Below are 16,804 nucleotides of genomic sequence, written 5' to 3'. Positions count from 1 at the left end.
CCTAGTAGTGCAATTGCTGGGTTGTAGGGTAGTTCTATTTTTAATTTTTTGAGGAACCTGCATACTGTTTTCCAGAGTGGCTGCACCAGTTTGCATTCCCACCAGCAGTGCAAAAGAGATCCTCTTTCTCCACATCCTCGCCAACATCTGTTGTTGCCTGACTTGTTAATGTTAGCCATCCTGACAGGTGTGAGGTGGTCTCTCATTGTGGTTTTGATTTGTATTTCCCTGATGATGAGTGATGTTGAGCATCTTTTCATGTGTCTGTTAGCCATCTGGATGTCTTCATTGGAAAAGTGTCTATTCATGTCTTTTGCCCATTTCTCTACTGGATTATTTGTTTTTTGGGTGTTGAGTTTATAGATTTTGGATAGTAACCTTTTATCTGATATGTCGTTTGCAAATATCTTCTCCCATTCCATTGGCTTTTAGTTTTGCTGATTGTTTCCTTCACTGTGCAGGGGAGGGGCAGAGAGAGAGGGGGAGACAGAAGATCTGAAGTGGGCTCTGCATTGACAGACTGACAACAGCTAGCCCCGATGCGGGGCTCAAACTCACAAACTGTGAGATCACGACCTAAGCCAAAGTCAGATCCTCAACTGACTGAGCCACCCAGGTGTCCCGATCATAATCTAATTCTTAAGCTTTGTGTCAGCTTATCCAGTTGGTGTAGGTAAAAGCACTTGGACTTGGAGGTAAAAATTTTTATTTTTGTGTCTTACTTGCAAGGTGACCCAGGCAAGTTACTCTTAGCTTCTGTTCCCATGTCTGTGTAATGGAGACAATGTGAATCTTACAAAGTTGTTGGGAAAATCTAGTGAGGCCATACTTGTAGAAGTGCTTGGTAAGGCACATGACATAGTATCTTACCTGCTGTTGCATTATTATGTCCTCAGTTGTGAAGGGCAGAGGGCTGGTTGGTTATTTTCTGGGTCATCCTGGAAGCAGCACTTTCTGGGCAGGCTTTGAAATGTGGAGAACTAGTTGTGCTTTATGTTTGGAGATATCTTGACCTATTGGAGTCTCAGGTTCTCATTTTGCCCATATTCTATCATGTCCCTTTTCCCTTCTCTCAGCCGTAGCCTCACCGGCTTTGTTTCAATTCCTTAAATACACTACGTTCATTCCCACCTTAGGACCTCTACAATATAAGGCCCTAAGGCCTTACATTTAAAGTTGGGAATACACTTTCCCAGTTATTCAGTCTGCTAATCTTACTCATTTGTGTGTGGTTTGGAAAAGTCCTGTTTTTGTTTTTTGCATGGGTGTATAGCCTTATGTTCAAAGTCTTATCAAAATGTCAGTCTGATTGATTTCTTAGTAATAATAAAAGAAATAGAGGAGTATAAATAATAGCTGACAGTTTTCATCATATGACTCAAGTGTCCGTTCTCCCTTCCTCCTTGCGAATCATCTCCTTAGAGTGCGTTTGGGGAAAGTGTGGGGCAAGGATATGCACCGACATCCGTGTAACCATTTTCCCCACATCCCTTTTCTTCCTGCATGGCAGCTATTCATTTTTTTTTTTTTAATTTTTTTTTAACGTTTATTTATTTTTGAGACATAGAGAGACAGAGCATGAGTGGAGGAGGGACAGAGAGAGAGGGAGACACAGAATCGGAAGCAGGCTCCAGGCTCTGAGCCATCAGCCCAGAGCCATACGCGGGGCTCGAACTCACGGACCGCGAGATCGTGACCTAAGCTGAAGTCGGACGCTTAACCGACTGAACCACCCAGGCGCCCCGGCAACTGTTCATTTATTTCTGCTTCTGGCCTAGGATTCATGGCCTATGGTCCCCTTCCCTGGGCTACTGCTTGGGTAGGGATGAAAAGGGGAGAATGGAGAATGTGGGGCAGGTGCCACTTCTCACCCACAATATGACACAGAAGTCAGAGGGATAGGTGAGACTTGACTGAAGGGAGGGGAAGACTTAACACTAGCAGGAAATCATTGTGAACTTAAGCTAAAAAGAAAATTGTTTTAGCTTGGTCTAAGAGAAAGGAAAATTAACATTATCTTTATAGGGAGCTCTTCATGGGTGCTTCCCCCCACCCCCTGCCGATTTCTAACTTTATGCTTTGTTATAAGATTCCTGTTGCTCTCCATTCTGAGAGCACTTCCTTCAAATAACTACCTTTGCAGAGCTCCATCTTACTTTCAGTAAAACCTTAACCCCTCCTGCAGGGGTTGTCCATACTGCAGGGTCTGCATCCCACCCTTACCCGCCCCTCCCCCCCCTCCTCCACCATCCTATACCCTTTCCAGGAGTACATTGCCTCAAGTCAGACTGATTCACTCTAGATACTCTTAGGTCTTGTTAGGACACAGTAGGGGAACGACTCCAAGGCAGGTCTGTGTAGCAGGTCTTTATTCACATAAGTACTCACTGGTAACACAGCCTTCTAATGACAGCCACTCATTCCTGGAGATAACACCAGTCAGATCTCTAAGGAAGAGGAAAATGTTTACCTGGAAGACATTGTCACACAGAGCAAGCTCATTTATTGCTCTAGTTCAGCTCTTAGATGAGACTCCTCTTCCTCCTCCTCCTCCTCCTCCATAGGGATTTCTTTAGTTCTTCTAGTTACAGTCATTTACACATACAATGAGAAGTTGTTAATTTACATTGATATATTTTTAAATGCTTTATTAAACCAGTAGCTAGAGTTATACCAGTTTTTGAGTTAACAAACTAAAGCTTAGAGAAAATTTTTTTTACGTGTTTTTTTTTTAATTTTGTGTTTGATTTTGAATTGTTCAAGAAGCACTGAGATTATGTTCAAAAAATTTTTATTCATTTTAAAAAAAATTTTGATGATTTCTTTCATTTCTTACAGGGCTCTCACCTTTGTCTATCCTTTTGGTGCCACGTTGAGTGTCATGAAACCAGCAGTGGCTGTTCTGTCCACAGGCTCTGTCTGTTTCCCGCTGAACAGACCCATTCTGGCTTTCTATCACTCGAAGGTACAGCCTTTCTTAGATATGGGTGGATATGTTATTTTTATTATTGAAATAACAAAAACTACTATTTCCAGAGGGGTTTCATGTATTTTCTCATTGGTCTTTACAACAGCCCTGTGAGGTAGTACTTCAATTAACTATACTTTACTTATGGGGAAATAGCAGATCGTCCAATAATCGATGGATTCAAGACTTAAACCCAGCTCTTATCATTCTAAATCCACAGCTATTCCACTGTAGCATGAGGCTGTCTGTATTATAACCGTCTGTAACTACAGGCTGTCATTCTGAGTGTAAGAGGACCCATTCAGGGAAAGGTTGAGTTAACAAACTATACCAAAACACAGAGAATTGTGCTGCCTTTATTTTAGTTTGTCCCAGAGCAACATGTCAGAAGACTAGTTGTCATCCTGGAGACCCCACAAAATGTGGGAGCATGTAGTCCCAGAGGACATAGCCCCTCTCATTGCGACCCCACTTATCCACTGCCTTAAAAAAATTTTTTTTAATATTTATTTTTGAGAAACAGAGAGAACATGAGTGGGGGAGGGGCAGAGAGAGACGGAGACACAGAATCTGAAGCAGGCTCCAGGCTCCGAGCTGTCAGCACAGAGCCCGATGCGGGGCTTGAACCCACAAGCCATGAGATCATGACCTGAGCCGAAGTCAGACATTCAACCGAGCCACCCAGGTGCCCCACCACTGCCTTTTAATTCGTGTTTTGCTGAATTCACCTTTATTTGTCTACCAATCACCAGCTGACCTCCCAGTTTTTCTTTAGTTCCTCATATCCTATTTTTCTTTGTGGGATTTAGGTATTTTTCCCTTCCATATTTAAAAGCTCTGACCTCATTTTATTAGAAAGTAAATAAATATCTATGCTGTGTTTGAAAGTGATATTTAGACAAAATTCAAAATAGTTATTATGGTTGTTATTCTTTCCCAAAAAACTGGAAATATTTCTTTAAAATTAAAGTATTAAATGATTTAAGATGTGGAAATAATTGGTCTACATAAACTGTCACTTAGTAGGCACAAAAGTAATGAGACACTGTCTTAAGGGGCCTCTGGTAGTGTAATACCAGAACTATAATTATTTTTTTATTTTTTAACACAGAGATTCTACCTGGCTTAATTAGTGGATTTTTATGAAGCATCTATTAGATACAGAGTTCTATGCTAACTGTGGTGATTCTTCTTGAACTCATGAGATTATCATCTGCCCATTGCCTAACTATTTAAAGCCTGTTTTCCTAACAGGTGTTTAGTCCTGCCTTATAAATACAATCTTTCAGAGAGGATGTTGCCTGTCACTTTTAAGTTTGTGAGATAAACCAGTGGAAGGGGGGGAGCAGTGCTGTCTCCTTGCCCAGGGCCATTGCCTTCTTGAGCTTGTCATGATCTTTTCTAGGTGTTTTACTAGGATAGACTCAATAATATCGAAAGAGCAAATCAGTCCTTGAGTAGATATACTCTTATTTAATTGGAACAAATTATAGACAAAAGCTGGAAAAGGAAGCTGAAGACAACGGTAGGATCTCCATCGGACAGAATAAAAGGATTAAAGGAAGATCTGTAATCTATTTGAAATAAAGGAGGTAGGGAAAAAAAATAATATTAAAGAAAAATTCTAGGCCTAACTGTGGGTAGTAGTAAGAAGGAAAGTCCTTTCCTCTTCCTGTATTTAGTTACATATGTCAGTTCAAATCGCAGCAGAGTTCACTCGGCGCTCCCCCATTCTTTCTGTGCGTTTCCACCAGATTCACTTCCTGTTCTCAGTAACTGATGTGTTTTCAATGGTTGTGTTATAGCAATAGTGTTATTTTTCCTATGAGACATTTGCTTTTAATGTGGTACAAGTCACAGTTCGTTTTGCAAATTTTGTTTTATTTATAGAATTTGTCTATTTGTATCTCTTGAGAGCCCTTCTTTCATAGTACCTTACAGCTGTGCCAATTCCCTGATGCTGCTAGAAAAACCGCATTTGTTTTGCAGTTTGAACATTGTGCTGTTTTTCCCATTACAAAAGTAATTTATGCTCATTGTAGACAAATTGAAAATACAGTCATGATAGAAAAAAAAAGAATGCCTCTCACTACAAAACTGATGTCTTGATCATTTTGCTTTGGCTTATGTTTGCTGGTTTGCTTCATGGGCTTTACGCTAGGGTGACTGTACAGCGTCTGGTATACTGTTTTTTTTAACCTAATGTTATGACAAAAGCATTCTTCCATGTCACTGAAAACCCTGTGTCACTATAACTTCACCACTGGAGGAGTTCTGTTATTCTTAACCACTTCTTCTGTGGTGAACATTTGGATTTCTCACTTTTTGTGATTTTGACTGTAAAATTGTCCGGAGAGTCTTACCTGCTGTGTTGCATATGTTGACAGTTTCAGCAGTAATGTGTGAAAGAACTTATTTCACTGAGACTTGACCAACGCTGTTGATAGCCATCTTTTTCATATTTATTAATCTGATCAGCAAAAATATTGTGTTTTGATTTTTTTTAAGTCACTAATTAAAGTGTTTTCTTATTAACCGATTCTTTCTTTTATGAATATTTCTTGCTCGTGGATTAGTGTTCTGTTTGGATCTTAAACACTCTCTTTTGGTACTCTAAAATATCTTTAGATCTTTGCAGGTTGCTTTTGGATATTTTTTTCCTTTAAAATTCTAATCTTCGTTTACAAGTTAACTGGGAAAATACTGTAGAACCAGTTCACATTGCTTTTTTGTTAAAGTCAAATAGAAGGATATGGAAGTGTCTAAAATGAGAAGCATGTGGGAATGTAGTTGTGGTCATAGTTGATATTTTTAGACCATTAAAATCCTGATATGAATTGGCACTTAGTATATAAGACAGTTGCTCACATGATTCTGATGATGAGTTGTTGGAGACCAGGATGCTTGGGGTGCATTTCACGATCTATGTGACACTACTTTGTCATCAACAGAACCAGGGGGGGAAGCTGGCAGTTCTTGGCTCCTGTCACATGTTCAGTGACCAATATTTGGATAAAGAAGAAAACAGCAAAATCATGGTAAGCTCTTCTCTCTCATCACATTAATGTATAATGTGTATGATTTTCATGTCATTAAAAAAAATACTGCTAAGTTCATCTATTCATTTAAAACCAGCTCTTCAGGGGTGCCTGGCTGGTTCCGTCAGAAGAACATGGAACTCCTGATCTTGGGGTCGTGAGTTCGAGCCCCACACTGGGTGCAGAGATTACTAAAAAGAAATAAATAAACTTCAAAAAAAAAAAGATAGTAACAAAATAGAGAACAGCTCTTCAGCTCAGTTCCTCACACTAAGGATACAAAGTTGAGTCAGGCATAGTCACTGCTTTGAAAAAGTTTATAGTACATTGAGAGAGAGCATGAGAGACAGAGACATATGTTTAGAAGGATGAGGTAAAGAGCATCTGGGTAGCTCAGTCAGTTGAGTGATTTTGGCTTGGGTCATGATCCCAGGGTCATGGGATCAAGCCCCACATTGGGCTCCCCTCTGAGCATGGGGCTTAGGATTCTTTCTCTCTCTCGCCCTTCTCCCTCCCTCACAGGTGTTCTCTGTCTCCCTCTTTAGAAAAAGAAAAGAGAAGGGAAGGATATGGTGAATGTTTTCAAGCATGCCAAATTGGGGTGGGAGCCAACCCTGGAGGTGAGGAGTAAGCTCAACCAGGGCCTCACACGTAAAGCCCAGGAACTTGAACTTTCTGCAGAAAGCTGTGGAGAGCCCATGTAGAGTGTCCAGCAGCCTTGAGCACGGTCAGATCTGTGTTTCAGAAAAACTCTTCTGTCAGGCATGTGGCAGGTGAGAGAGAGGAGGTGGAGTCAGTTATGAGGTTGGTAGAGTCAGCCAGGCAGCAAGGGACGCTGACATGAGTGAAGGTAGGGAAGGCGAGAATGAGGGGAAGGGCCGGCTGGCAGGAGCGGTGTCAGGAGGGGTTATGACAGGACTGGTCACTGGTTGATGTGGGGAATGAGGTAAAGGCATTGCAGTTGTTTGTCAGCTTTGTGTGGTGGAAACATGTCCTGTGAAGAATGACAGACGGTGGGTGCCAGAGCTGGACACTGGTGTGATTCTGGTGACTCACTTGCTAGAGGAAGGAGGTCCCCTGAACTTTTTCTTTAATGGAACAAATTCCTTCAGCCTTAAGGACTGTTACTGGATTGAGAGATTGATTAAGATCTTGTTTCTGTGGAATCTACATGAAATTCTAGTGTCTCTAGACACATTTCAGGGGTATCTAGATATAGTCCACTTTCTTTTTTTTTTTAAGTTTGTTTATTTTGAGAGAGTGAGAGAGAGAGAAAATGAGTGGGAAAGGGGCGGAGAGAGAGAATGCCAAGCAGGCTCTGCACCATCAGCATGGAGCCCAACGTGGAGCTCAATCCCAGCTGAGACCCCATGAGATCCCCTGTGAGACCATGACTCGAGCTGAAATCAAGAGTCAGATGCCCAGCGCACTGAGCCACCCAGGCGCCCCGATACAGTCTACTTTATAGCACATTTTTTTTTGAAATAATTTTAAAATTATTTTCTAAAGTGATTTATTTATTTATTTAAATAATTTGGTGGGGGGGAGAGCACAAGCGGGGGAGGGGCAGAGAGAAGGGGACAGAGGATCCAAAGAGGGCTCTGTGCTGACAGGCTGATAGCAGTGAGCCCGATACGGGGCTCAAACTCACAAACCGTGAGATCATGACCTGAGCCAAAGTCAGACGCTCAACCGACTGAACCACCCAGGTGCCCCTTATTTATTTGTTTTTAAATGTTTATTTATTTTTGAGAGAGAGTGTATGATTGTGGGAAGGGCAGAGAGAGAGAGGAACAGAGGATCCAAAACAGGTTCTGCACTGATAGCAGAGAGCCCAACATGGGGCTCGAACCCACCAACTGTGAGATCATGACCTGAGCTGAAGTTGGATGCTCAATTGATTGGGCCACCGAGGCGTCCCAGTTTTTTAATTTATTTTTTTAAGTAATCTTTATACCCAACGTGGGACTCGAACTCATGACCCCAAGATCTAGAGTTGCATGCTCTTCTGACTGAGCCGGCCAGGTACCCCTGTCATGGGCACATTTAAACAGGAGTTGTTTTGGGATTGATCATGAGCAAGTTTTAATAAATTTTGGCCTGTGGTTAGAGGTGAAAGTGCCCTAAGACAAATAATAACTTTCCAGTAGTAAAAGTGACATTAGGTTGAGGAAAACTTTGAATTCGTATGATTTTACCAAGGGAATGGTGGTTACTCTTTTTTTTTGAATCACTGCTGTATAGTCTTTTTCCCTTTATCATTTTTTCTTAATTGATGTAGTTATGTAGTCCCGCTTTGGTTTTCTCAAATAACCAAGTGTAACTCTGTGTTTGTTTTTTAAATCCAGGATGTTGTTTTCCAGTGGCTCACGACAGGAGACATCCACTTAAACCAGATTGATGCTGAGGACCCAGAGGTAGGGGTCTGTGAATCATTAAAAAACTTCAAAGTGAGTGGCACCTGGCTGGCTTGGTCAGAAGAGCATCCGACTATTGATCTCCAGGTCATGAGTCCGAGCCTCACATTTGGCGTGGAACTTACTTAAAAAACAAACAAACAAACAAAAAACCCTTCTAAGTGAACAAATGGGTCCAGCCTGCCAGCACCAGCTCCAAAGGATTATGTATCTCTTACTTTATCTGTAAGACAGATGGAAAGAAGTGATGCTTTCTGGGGTGATGAAAACCACATTATAAAAAAATGATCAGTGAATTATAGAATTAATTGAGATGGGAACCTCTTTATATGTATGTGCCAAGCTTTCAAGATCATTATTTGTAGAGAAATACTTCTTTCAGAAATACGAAGGATATAGAAATAACTTTTTTTGAATAAACATCATCTGAATTTAAATTTTAAACTATAATTTTGGTGCCTTTAGGAACAACAGTCCTAAAGCCTCTAGGATACTATTTATCAGATGATGGAGAGTGAGACCAGCGTGGAAATAGGGGCCAGAAACCTGCTTTTCTATCCTGCTCCATTCTGGCCATCAGACCTTAAGCAGGCTATTTCTTTCTTTTTTTATTTATTTTATTTATTTTTTTAACATTTATTTATTATTAAGAGACAGACACAGAGCATGATCAGGGGAGGGGCCTAGAGATGGAGAGACACAGAATCCGAAGCAGGCTCCAGGCTCCAGGCTCCAAGCTGTCAGCACAGAGCCCGACGCAGGGCTCAAACTCACAAACTGCGAGACCATGACCTGAGCCGAAGTTGGACGCTCAACTGACTGAGCCACCCAGGCGCCCCATTAAGCAGGCTATTTCTAACCCTTTCTTGTCCTGGTTTTCTCATCTCTCACAGACACACCAATATCTGTACTCTGTCTCACAGGATAATTGTGAGACCTCAATTAATAGATGTATACTTACTTATTAAATTAAAAGGTGTAGGAAGCGCTATACAGCTGTCAGACTTTCTTAAACCCTTGTATTTATTATATACAAGCACTGTGTATCATATACTTCCACATAAGTCATCTTATATAATCCTTACAACAGCCCTGGGAAGGAGATGGTCTTATTCTCATCTTAGAGATGAGGAAATGGAAATTCTGCAAGATTGCAGTATGCCCCAAGAGCAAACACTTGCAGAGCCAGAACCGAAACCCAGGTCTCGATTCAAAGTCTGCTTGTTCTGGAGCGCCTGGATGACTTAGTCCGTTAAGCATCCGACTCTAGATTTTGGTTTAGGTCATGATCTCATAGTTTGTGAGATCGAGCCCTGTGTTGGGCTCTGTGCTGACAGTGTGGAGCCTGCTTGGGATTCTCTTTCTCCCTCTCTCTGCCCCTCGCTCCCACGCGTGCTTGAGTGTGTGTTTTCTTTCTCTCTCAAAATAAATAAAAACCCCAAAAATGTTTATTTTAAAAAATAAAAAAATTAAAACAAAAAACAAAAACCCAAAGTCTACTTGCTCTACAATTGTGTCTCTGTTTCTTAAACTCTGAAGTGTCAGGAAAGTGATTTCCTGGCTGCGGATAGCAGGGAGTGGGTAAGAATATGGTCAGAAATGGTGGACTGCTGCCTGCTTCCTCCCTCAGCTGAGGGTGTGGCCTCCCCAAAACGGACTTGGGTTAGGAAACAGAAGAGCCCCGTGTCTAAAACATTCCCTCATACGGAAACATGAAGTATATGGATGTTTTGCTTAAATTCCTCCCGAAAAGTGATATAAGCCTCCCAAATAAAACAATTGGGGTACAGTCAGGAATTCACTTTTCAGATCTCACAGGACCCAACTCTTGAGCAGATAGCATCTTTGGCAGCTGCCAGTCCTAGTTAGGGCGTTGGGGGCCGAGGGAAGCAGCACTACGAGATGCTGTGTCTGCTCCTGGTCTTTGTGGCCACCTGCTCTTACTAAGTTTCTGCCATTCCTGTTTTCTAGCTGAGGAAATGGAAGTAAGTACATTCTTCAAGGTCCCTGCTGAGGTTGATACCTGGCCAGCCATAACTAATGCGCATGTTAGGCTGATTCTGGAGCGTGTGCTTTTCTGCTGCTCTGTTGTTGACTGTCTACCGCACGCGACACTGGACTGGTTCAGAAGGGAAGTGTCAATAGGGAGCCAGAGGAAGATGGGGTCGTTGAGGCCTTTCTCTAAAATCATGCAGTCTCCTGTATGTTCTGCATATGAGACCTGGTGCAAATGTCCTTTGCATTGTAAGGCTTTGGCAAGTAAAATGCTGGGCCCAGTAATGCTGCAAAGTAAGAAATTCTGAAAATCCAAACTTCATATGATTTCAGATAAAATCTTATGTTGGAATAGGTTTCAAACCCAGACAACAGCTCAGTTTCAAATGTTACTTAATGAAATGGTAGCTGAGTAAAGAGCTAAGAGGATTTACATGACAAGTTTTAATCTCTAAATCTGCTAGGAAGTCATGAAAACCAGTGGTCTTGGGAACACTCTTATGTTTCTGTTTGGACATCTAAGGTCTTGATGGTTTTCTGAACTAGGATTTGGTAGCAAGTCTCTGTGCAAAGATGCGAATCATCCTCAGGACCTTTGGGATGCTTGGCCCTTACTGATGTTCCTGCTGTGCGTGTTCTGACACAGTCAGGGCCTTTGTTATTGCTCTCACCTTCAACCCCCATTCTGTTACCGGGTTGAAACCTCTAACACAGACATATCTCTTGGGACATACATCTCTTGGGATATAGAGAAAAACGAGCCTGTTTGTATAGGCTTATTTCTGTAATGCTTAAGTGTGTTTCCTCAAGTTCTGGCACTGGAAAATGTGGAACACATTGTTGCAGGGGACTTCAGAGGGCAATTAGGAGTCAACTTCTTGTTGTCAGCACGCCTTTATTTAAAGTTAAATGTACTTTTTAGGTAGGTAATGCATTCACAGTTGGGAATTCAAAAGCATACGCAATGAACAGTTTCCCTCCTGTTTTTGCTGAACCACTTTGTCCCCCTCCCCAGTGACAACAATCTCAACTGTTTCTTGTATATTCTTCCAGAGATGCTTTATATATCTATAAGCAAACAAGTATGTGTGTGTATCTCCTTCCTTTTTGTTTTACACAGATGGTACTATATACACTGTGTGTATTCACCACCTTAGTTTTTAAAATTGGCAATATGTCTTAGAGATGTTTCCTTATTTACATATAAAGAGCTTTCTTTCTATTTTTGTTCATTTTGTTTCTTTAAGACTATTTTCTAATGTTTGTACTGTAGTATGTTTAACCAGTCTCCTATTGATGGACATTTAGGTTTTCCTGGTCTTTTACAGTTACCAGCACACAGCATGTGTCATCATTTAGGGCTCTCAGCAGTGCTGGAGGCATGTCCTTGGTTAGGTGAGAAGGGCTGGGATCTAGTGTCCAAGTGGGAGGGTCATCTGTGCCGGGGTCACAGGCGGTTCATACATATAACAGGAGAGGAAGCCGAGAATAAGGCCTAGATGCTGGTGGGTGGATAGCTGTAGTGGGAGCTTGTGGACTGTCTTTTATGATTGCTTCTGTTTTCTCAACTGAAATAGAAAATAAGGTCTTCAGCTAAAATTAAGAAAGGTAAAATTGTTTGAGATGGATGAAGTGACAAAAGGAAGGTATTGCCTAGGACAACGGGAAGTGAATGAACTAGGCAAATACAGCTGATTGCTGAGCACTTGAGATCAGTGGTCACGAAATCAAAAGGAGGCCAGTCGGCATGGTTGTTTATCCAGCTGTGTTCAGTACTGCATGAGGAATTACAGAGTTGGATTTAACCAGCGTTGGGGTTTAGCCAAGTGACTTTTATTCCTCTTTCCACATGAAATGGCTTATTTAAGGTTTAGTTGTTAGTGACCAGAGACAGTGAAATCTCTTGGCAAGAGCAGAACTATTGCAGAGTTAGACAGATGAAATTCTTACTCCTGCTGTGCTGTGTGATGAACCCTCTTGTGGCTTTCAGATTTCCGACTACATGATGCTGCCCGACACAGCCACCCTGTCAGAGCGGCTTCGAGTGTGTCTCCAGGAGGGCGATGAGAACCCAAGAGACTTTACCACCCTCTTCGATCTGTCCATTTACCAGCTGGATACCACCTCCCTCCCCAAGGTCATCAAGTCAGTACCTGTAGCTCTCAGCTGCACTGCACTTCATTCTTGAGTGTTTGGTTTGAAAACATGAGCGTGGGGACGGGAGATAGGGTCATGGCATATGTGGTATGCAAAACATGTTCTCAGATCTCTGATGAGATCGACAAAGATAGCTGAGAAAATTGGGGTGGGGGTTGCAGTTATTAGTCTCCTGTTGTGTCCCAGGCTCTGTATCAGGCATTTGGGGCAACCAGCTTGTCCTGGTTTGCTTGGGACTTACCTGGTTTCCGCAAAGAGGGTCTCATGCCCCCAGGAGCTCCCAGTAAAGTGAGTTGGTTAGGCAAGGTGCCCTGCAGGCACTGCATGTTATTACTTCACTTCATACTTTGAATTGCCTCTGAATTACCTGCTGCATTTCCAGCTGAGGAAACAGGTTTAGGGAGGGTAAGGTCTTCTCCCAAGGTGGGAGCCTGAATGGCTTTCAGACTGGGGCTTTCTCTTGTTTCATTGCCTGCTCTGTTGCCTGCTTGTTGTTATTGTCCATTCCTAATGACAGGGACAGGGACTGAGGGCAACATTTCTCAGCCTCTTTGGCCAGGCATGGGGTTTACATCTGGATAAACCAAAGGCTGAGGGTGTAAACTACTGATGAGTGTCTAACTTCCTACTGCTGTATTTATGTTCAGGTTCCCCAGATACTTACTGACCACCTCCTGTGCCAGGCACTGTGTCCACAGTTCATGGTTTAATGCAGGAGACAGACAGAGGCTGTGGTGCAAGGTCATTGTATTAATGCTAAACATGGGCGTAATGAAGAGTGAGAATTTGACTCTTAAGGGGGTGAGCAGGGAAGCCTTTATGAAAGAGGGGCCCTCTTAGCCAGGCATTGATTCTTTCAACAAACAGTTTAGGGGGCCTTGTGTCTGCTTGGCACTGTACTGGGTGCTCCCCCGTAAGGGGTGAAGAGGCTTCAGGAGATGACAGGGATGTTCAGAGAGAGAGGTGGGCGATGATGTAGCTTCTGTGCAAAGCCCACATGTTCACATGTGTAGGTGTGTCCAGGCAAGGAAGTTTATTTCTAACTGCTCTTTGAACTGCATTTAGCCTTGACTTCAAATGAGGCCAACTTAGTAATAGTTGAAAGCTTGGTCCTCTGAAGTGCCCTGCAACAATCTGTTCTGTGTTCTCCAGCACGGGCACTTGAGGAGACCTGCCTGAGCATCACAGAAATAAGAAGCCAAGGCAGACAGCCTGAGGCTCACGGCAAGGGCCTAATTTGTGAATGGGATGCTAGTAAAGACCTCTAGAGGAGGGACAGGATTGAATCTGTTTTCTAAAACCAGATAAAACAATGCCTTGCGGCAGTTTATACAATTGATGGGGGGGGGGGGAGTAGAAGAAACCAGCTAGGCGACTGTTGAGAGTAGATTGGAGGGTTGAGGGGCGACACTGGTGGGAGCAGTAGCTGTGGTTTCAAGAGATGTTTGGGAAGAAAGAATCCTAAGCCACAGGCCATGGAAGGCTGTGATGGCAAGGTCAGAGATAGTGGTTTCTCCCTCAGGGATCTGGGCACCTGGCAGTGCTGTGGACTGGCTCTCAGGATGCGGGGAGAGGAGAGAGAGAGGAGTTCTGCTCCAGGCGCCTCCATCTGATGTGGCTGAGAGGTTGCCCTGTGAAGAATGCAGGTGGAACCACCAGTGTAGATGTTGAAGAGGCCTAGAGAAGGTGATTAGAAAAGTGGGGGAAGGGCTAGGTACTCTCAAGGACAGCACTGGAGTGGGAATTGGGCTGGAGACAGGGCCTCACAGCTACCCTTGCTTTTGAGGAGGAGAAGAGGAGGGCCTTTGGCAAGCTGGGGAGAAGGAGCTGGAGGGGCAGGGGAGTGCGGGCAGCAGGAGAATCCCTGGAAGGGTGTGGGGCAGGGAGTAGGAAAGAACTGGGAAACTGGGAAACCAGATGGCCTGGAGATGGGCCCGGGGCTCCTCCTCCTCTGTGGTTGGAACTTTTCTCAGAATAACAAAAGGCACAGCAGGCTGCCCCACTTGTGAGTTACAGTCCACCCAGTTTCTGCCTTTGCTTTCTGTCATCTTCTGATGTGGTTTACATCAGGGTGTTGTGACTGTGCTGAATGTGGGATTGATTGGAACCATTATTTTAGTGCCATCAGAGTCAAGTAGTAGATATTTTGGAGCTTAGATAGCTCTTTTAATTGAATTTGTCTTTTATACCAAAGCAAAGGACAGTAGTTATGGGCCAGTTTCTATATGGTGCTCTTAGGAATTTATATTTGGTAGTAACATCTTTTGAATACAATTCCTCTTTTCTAAGTAAAAATTCGATTAGCCTTTAAATATTTAAACATCTGAATGATGTTGCTCTGAAGTAACTTCATTTGTCCATCTGGTATTTACTGATGCCTGTGGGGGTGAGGTAGAGACAAAGAGCGTGGAGTCCCTGCCTTCTGAGTTCATGGACTGATGGGTTGGGGACTGAGACATAGAGTGGTGAAAACACAGTGCCAGAGGTCAGGCCAGGGTGTTCTGGAAATAGATAACTCAGCCCCATTTCATAGGTTTCTATTTAGCATTGGCATTTGTTAGTCCCCTTATCCCCCCCCCCCCCCCCGCCCAGCACCCCCACCGCGCAGTCAGCTTTCTGAATTAGGTTTTCTTGGTTTTAAGATTAGTTTCTCCACGCATCCCCCACTCCCATCAAGCGCACGGTGACTCGTAGGTGGAGGAAGATTTGGGCGAGTTGCGAGCTGAGCAAGAAAGAGAAGATGCACTGGCGTTTGTTTTCTTATTCACACAGGGCTTCAGTGTAGCCAGCTCCATCTGCAGACAGAAAGCAAAAAATCATGGCTGGGATGGCCAAGGCCAGAAAATCATGGCAGCAAGGTTCTTCGTGTGCCAGTGGTGGGACCTTTAGCTTAAACATTGCCCCTAATGACATTCTGCCTTCAGTATAGACTGAGTCATGGGGGTTGGCAGGGATTGGCCAGCTCTGAGTTCTAATCTTGCCTTTGTCACTTCTTACCCATGTGACCTTGGGAAGCTTCTTTATCTCTATACTTCTGCTTTTTTTTTTCTATAAGAGATTATACCCACTGACCAGGGTTGTTTTGCAGTCGGTACTCAGTGAAAGTTATTCCTGTTCCCTCCCTAGGGATCTTCTGCATTGCCAGGAAAGCTTCTTCGCCCCAGGCACCTGGGAATAGTGGAGGCAGTGATAGCAGTCAGCTCAGCTAAGTGCCTTTCTGAAGTCACAGACCTCTTTCCTTTCTACAATCACTTGTCCATAGAAGCAGGCATGAACTTTGTTCACACCCATTGACATTTGCTTGTTTAGCTTAATTTTAAAAGGTCACAAATGTGTTCATAGTTTAAATTAGGTGAGTATATTTTAATTTGCCTCATTTCCAGAGGAGTTCAGCCAGCTTACAAAATTATTACGGTGCAAAAGGATAAAAGGAATGTTTGAGAGAATGGAGGCAGAGGGGAAGCCATAATCAAAAAGAAACACAGGGGTAAGGTCAGCACTTGACTCTGTAAACTCATCACTGGCGTTCTCCCTCTGCTGTAGCCACTCTGGCTGCCCTGAGGTTCTGTGAAAATATCTAGCACCCTTATTCCTGTTCTCCTTGCTCTTGCCTCTGCCTGGGATACTTTTGAAAGTAAGTGCATGACTTCCTCCCTCACTTCACTCAGGGCTTCTCTCACTTCTCTCACTTCTTCACTAAGGGCTGTACCCCCTGCCTCTTCCCTGTCTTTATCCCTCTGTCCTGGTTTGCTTTTCTTCTTACTACGTATTGACACCTGTCATCTAGGGTCTTGTTTATTGCGTGTCTCTCCTCTAGTAGAATGTAAGTTTACGAGGGCTGCCTTGGTCTCTTGTTTTCACCGTTGCTGTTCTCCTGGTGTATAAAACCGCCTGGTGCACAGTACATATTCAGTAAATACTTGCTGAGTGAGCACACAGAAGTATATATTGTATAGATCTGTTCAGTTGCAAGAAGCAGACTTCAGATTTGACTCCTGTCTCTTGGTGGTGAAAAAAAATAAGGAAACAGAGTGAGTTACCACATTTATAGTGTCCACTGGGTAAAAAGAAAAAGCCTGTCTAGGAGAAGCCTGATATGAAACTTGAAAAAACTTTCCCCTTCAGTTCACAGTATAGTTGTGCCATGTGACACAGTAGGGAATATTCGTGAAAGGATCATTACATTACATACACCAACACATTTTGTGTGCTTTTCTGTGAAAGTGTTG

At 43.1% G+C, this 16,804-nt stretch overlaps 1 protein-coding gene across 1 annotated transcript in view; it reads left to right on the top strand.

The window, feature by feature from the left end:
- The window catches only part of IFT52 (intraflagellar transport 52), a 33,301-nt gene that overhangs the window by 10,898 nt on the left and 5,599 nt on the right, over positions 1–16,804 (top strand). Inside the window, exons 7-10 of the mRNA XM_007077733.3 lie at positions 2,839–2,965; positions 5,920–6,006; positions 8,355–8,423; positions 12,409–12,563. Coding sequence (XP_007077795.1) covers positions 2,839–2,965; positions 5,920–6,006; positions 8,355–8,423; positions 12,409–12,563 — 438 coding nt within the window. The remainder of the gene's footprint in view (positions 1–2,838; positions 2,966–5,919; positions 6,007–8,354; positions 8,424–12,408; positions 12,564–16,804) is intronic.

This window comes from Panthera tigris, chromosome A3 (assembly GCF_018350195.1).
Source record: "Panthera tigris isolate Pti1 chromosome A3, P.tigris_Pti1_mat1.1, whole genome shotgun sequence".
Lineage (NCBI taxonomy): Eukaryota > Metazoa > Chordata > Mammalia > Carnivora > Felidae > Panthera > Panthera tigris.
Note: the sequence above shows the minus strand (reverse complement) of the source record. Positions and strands in the feature narration are given on the sequence as shown.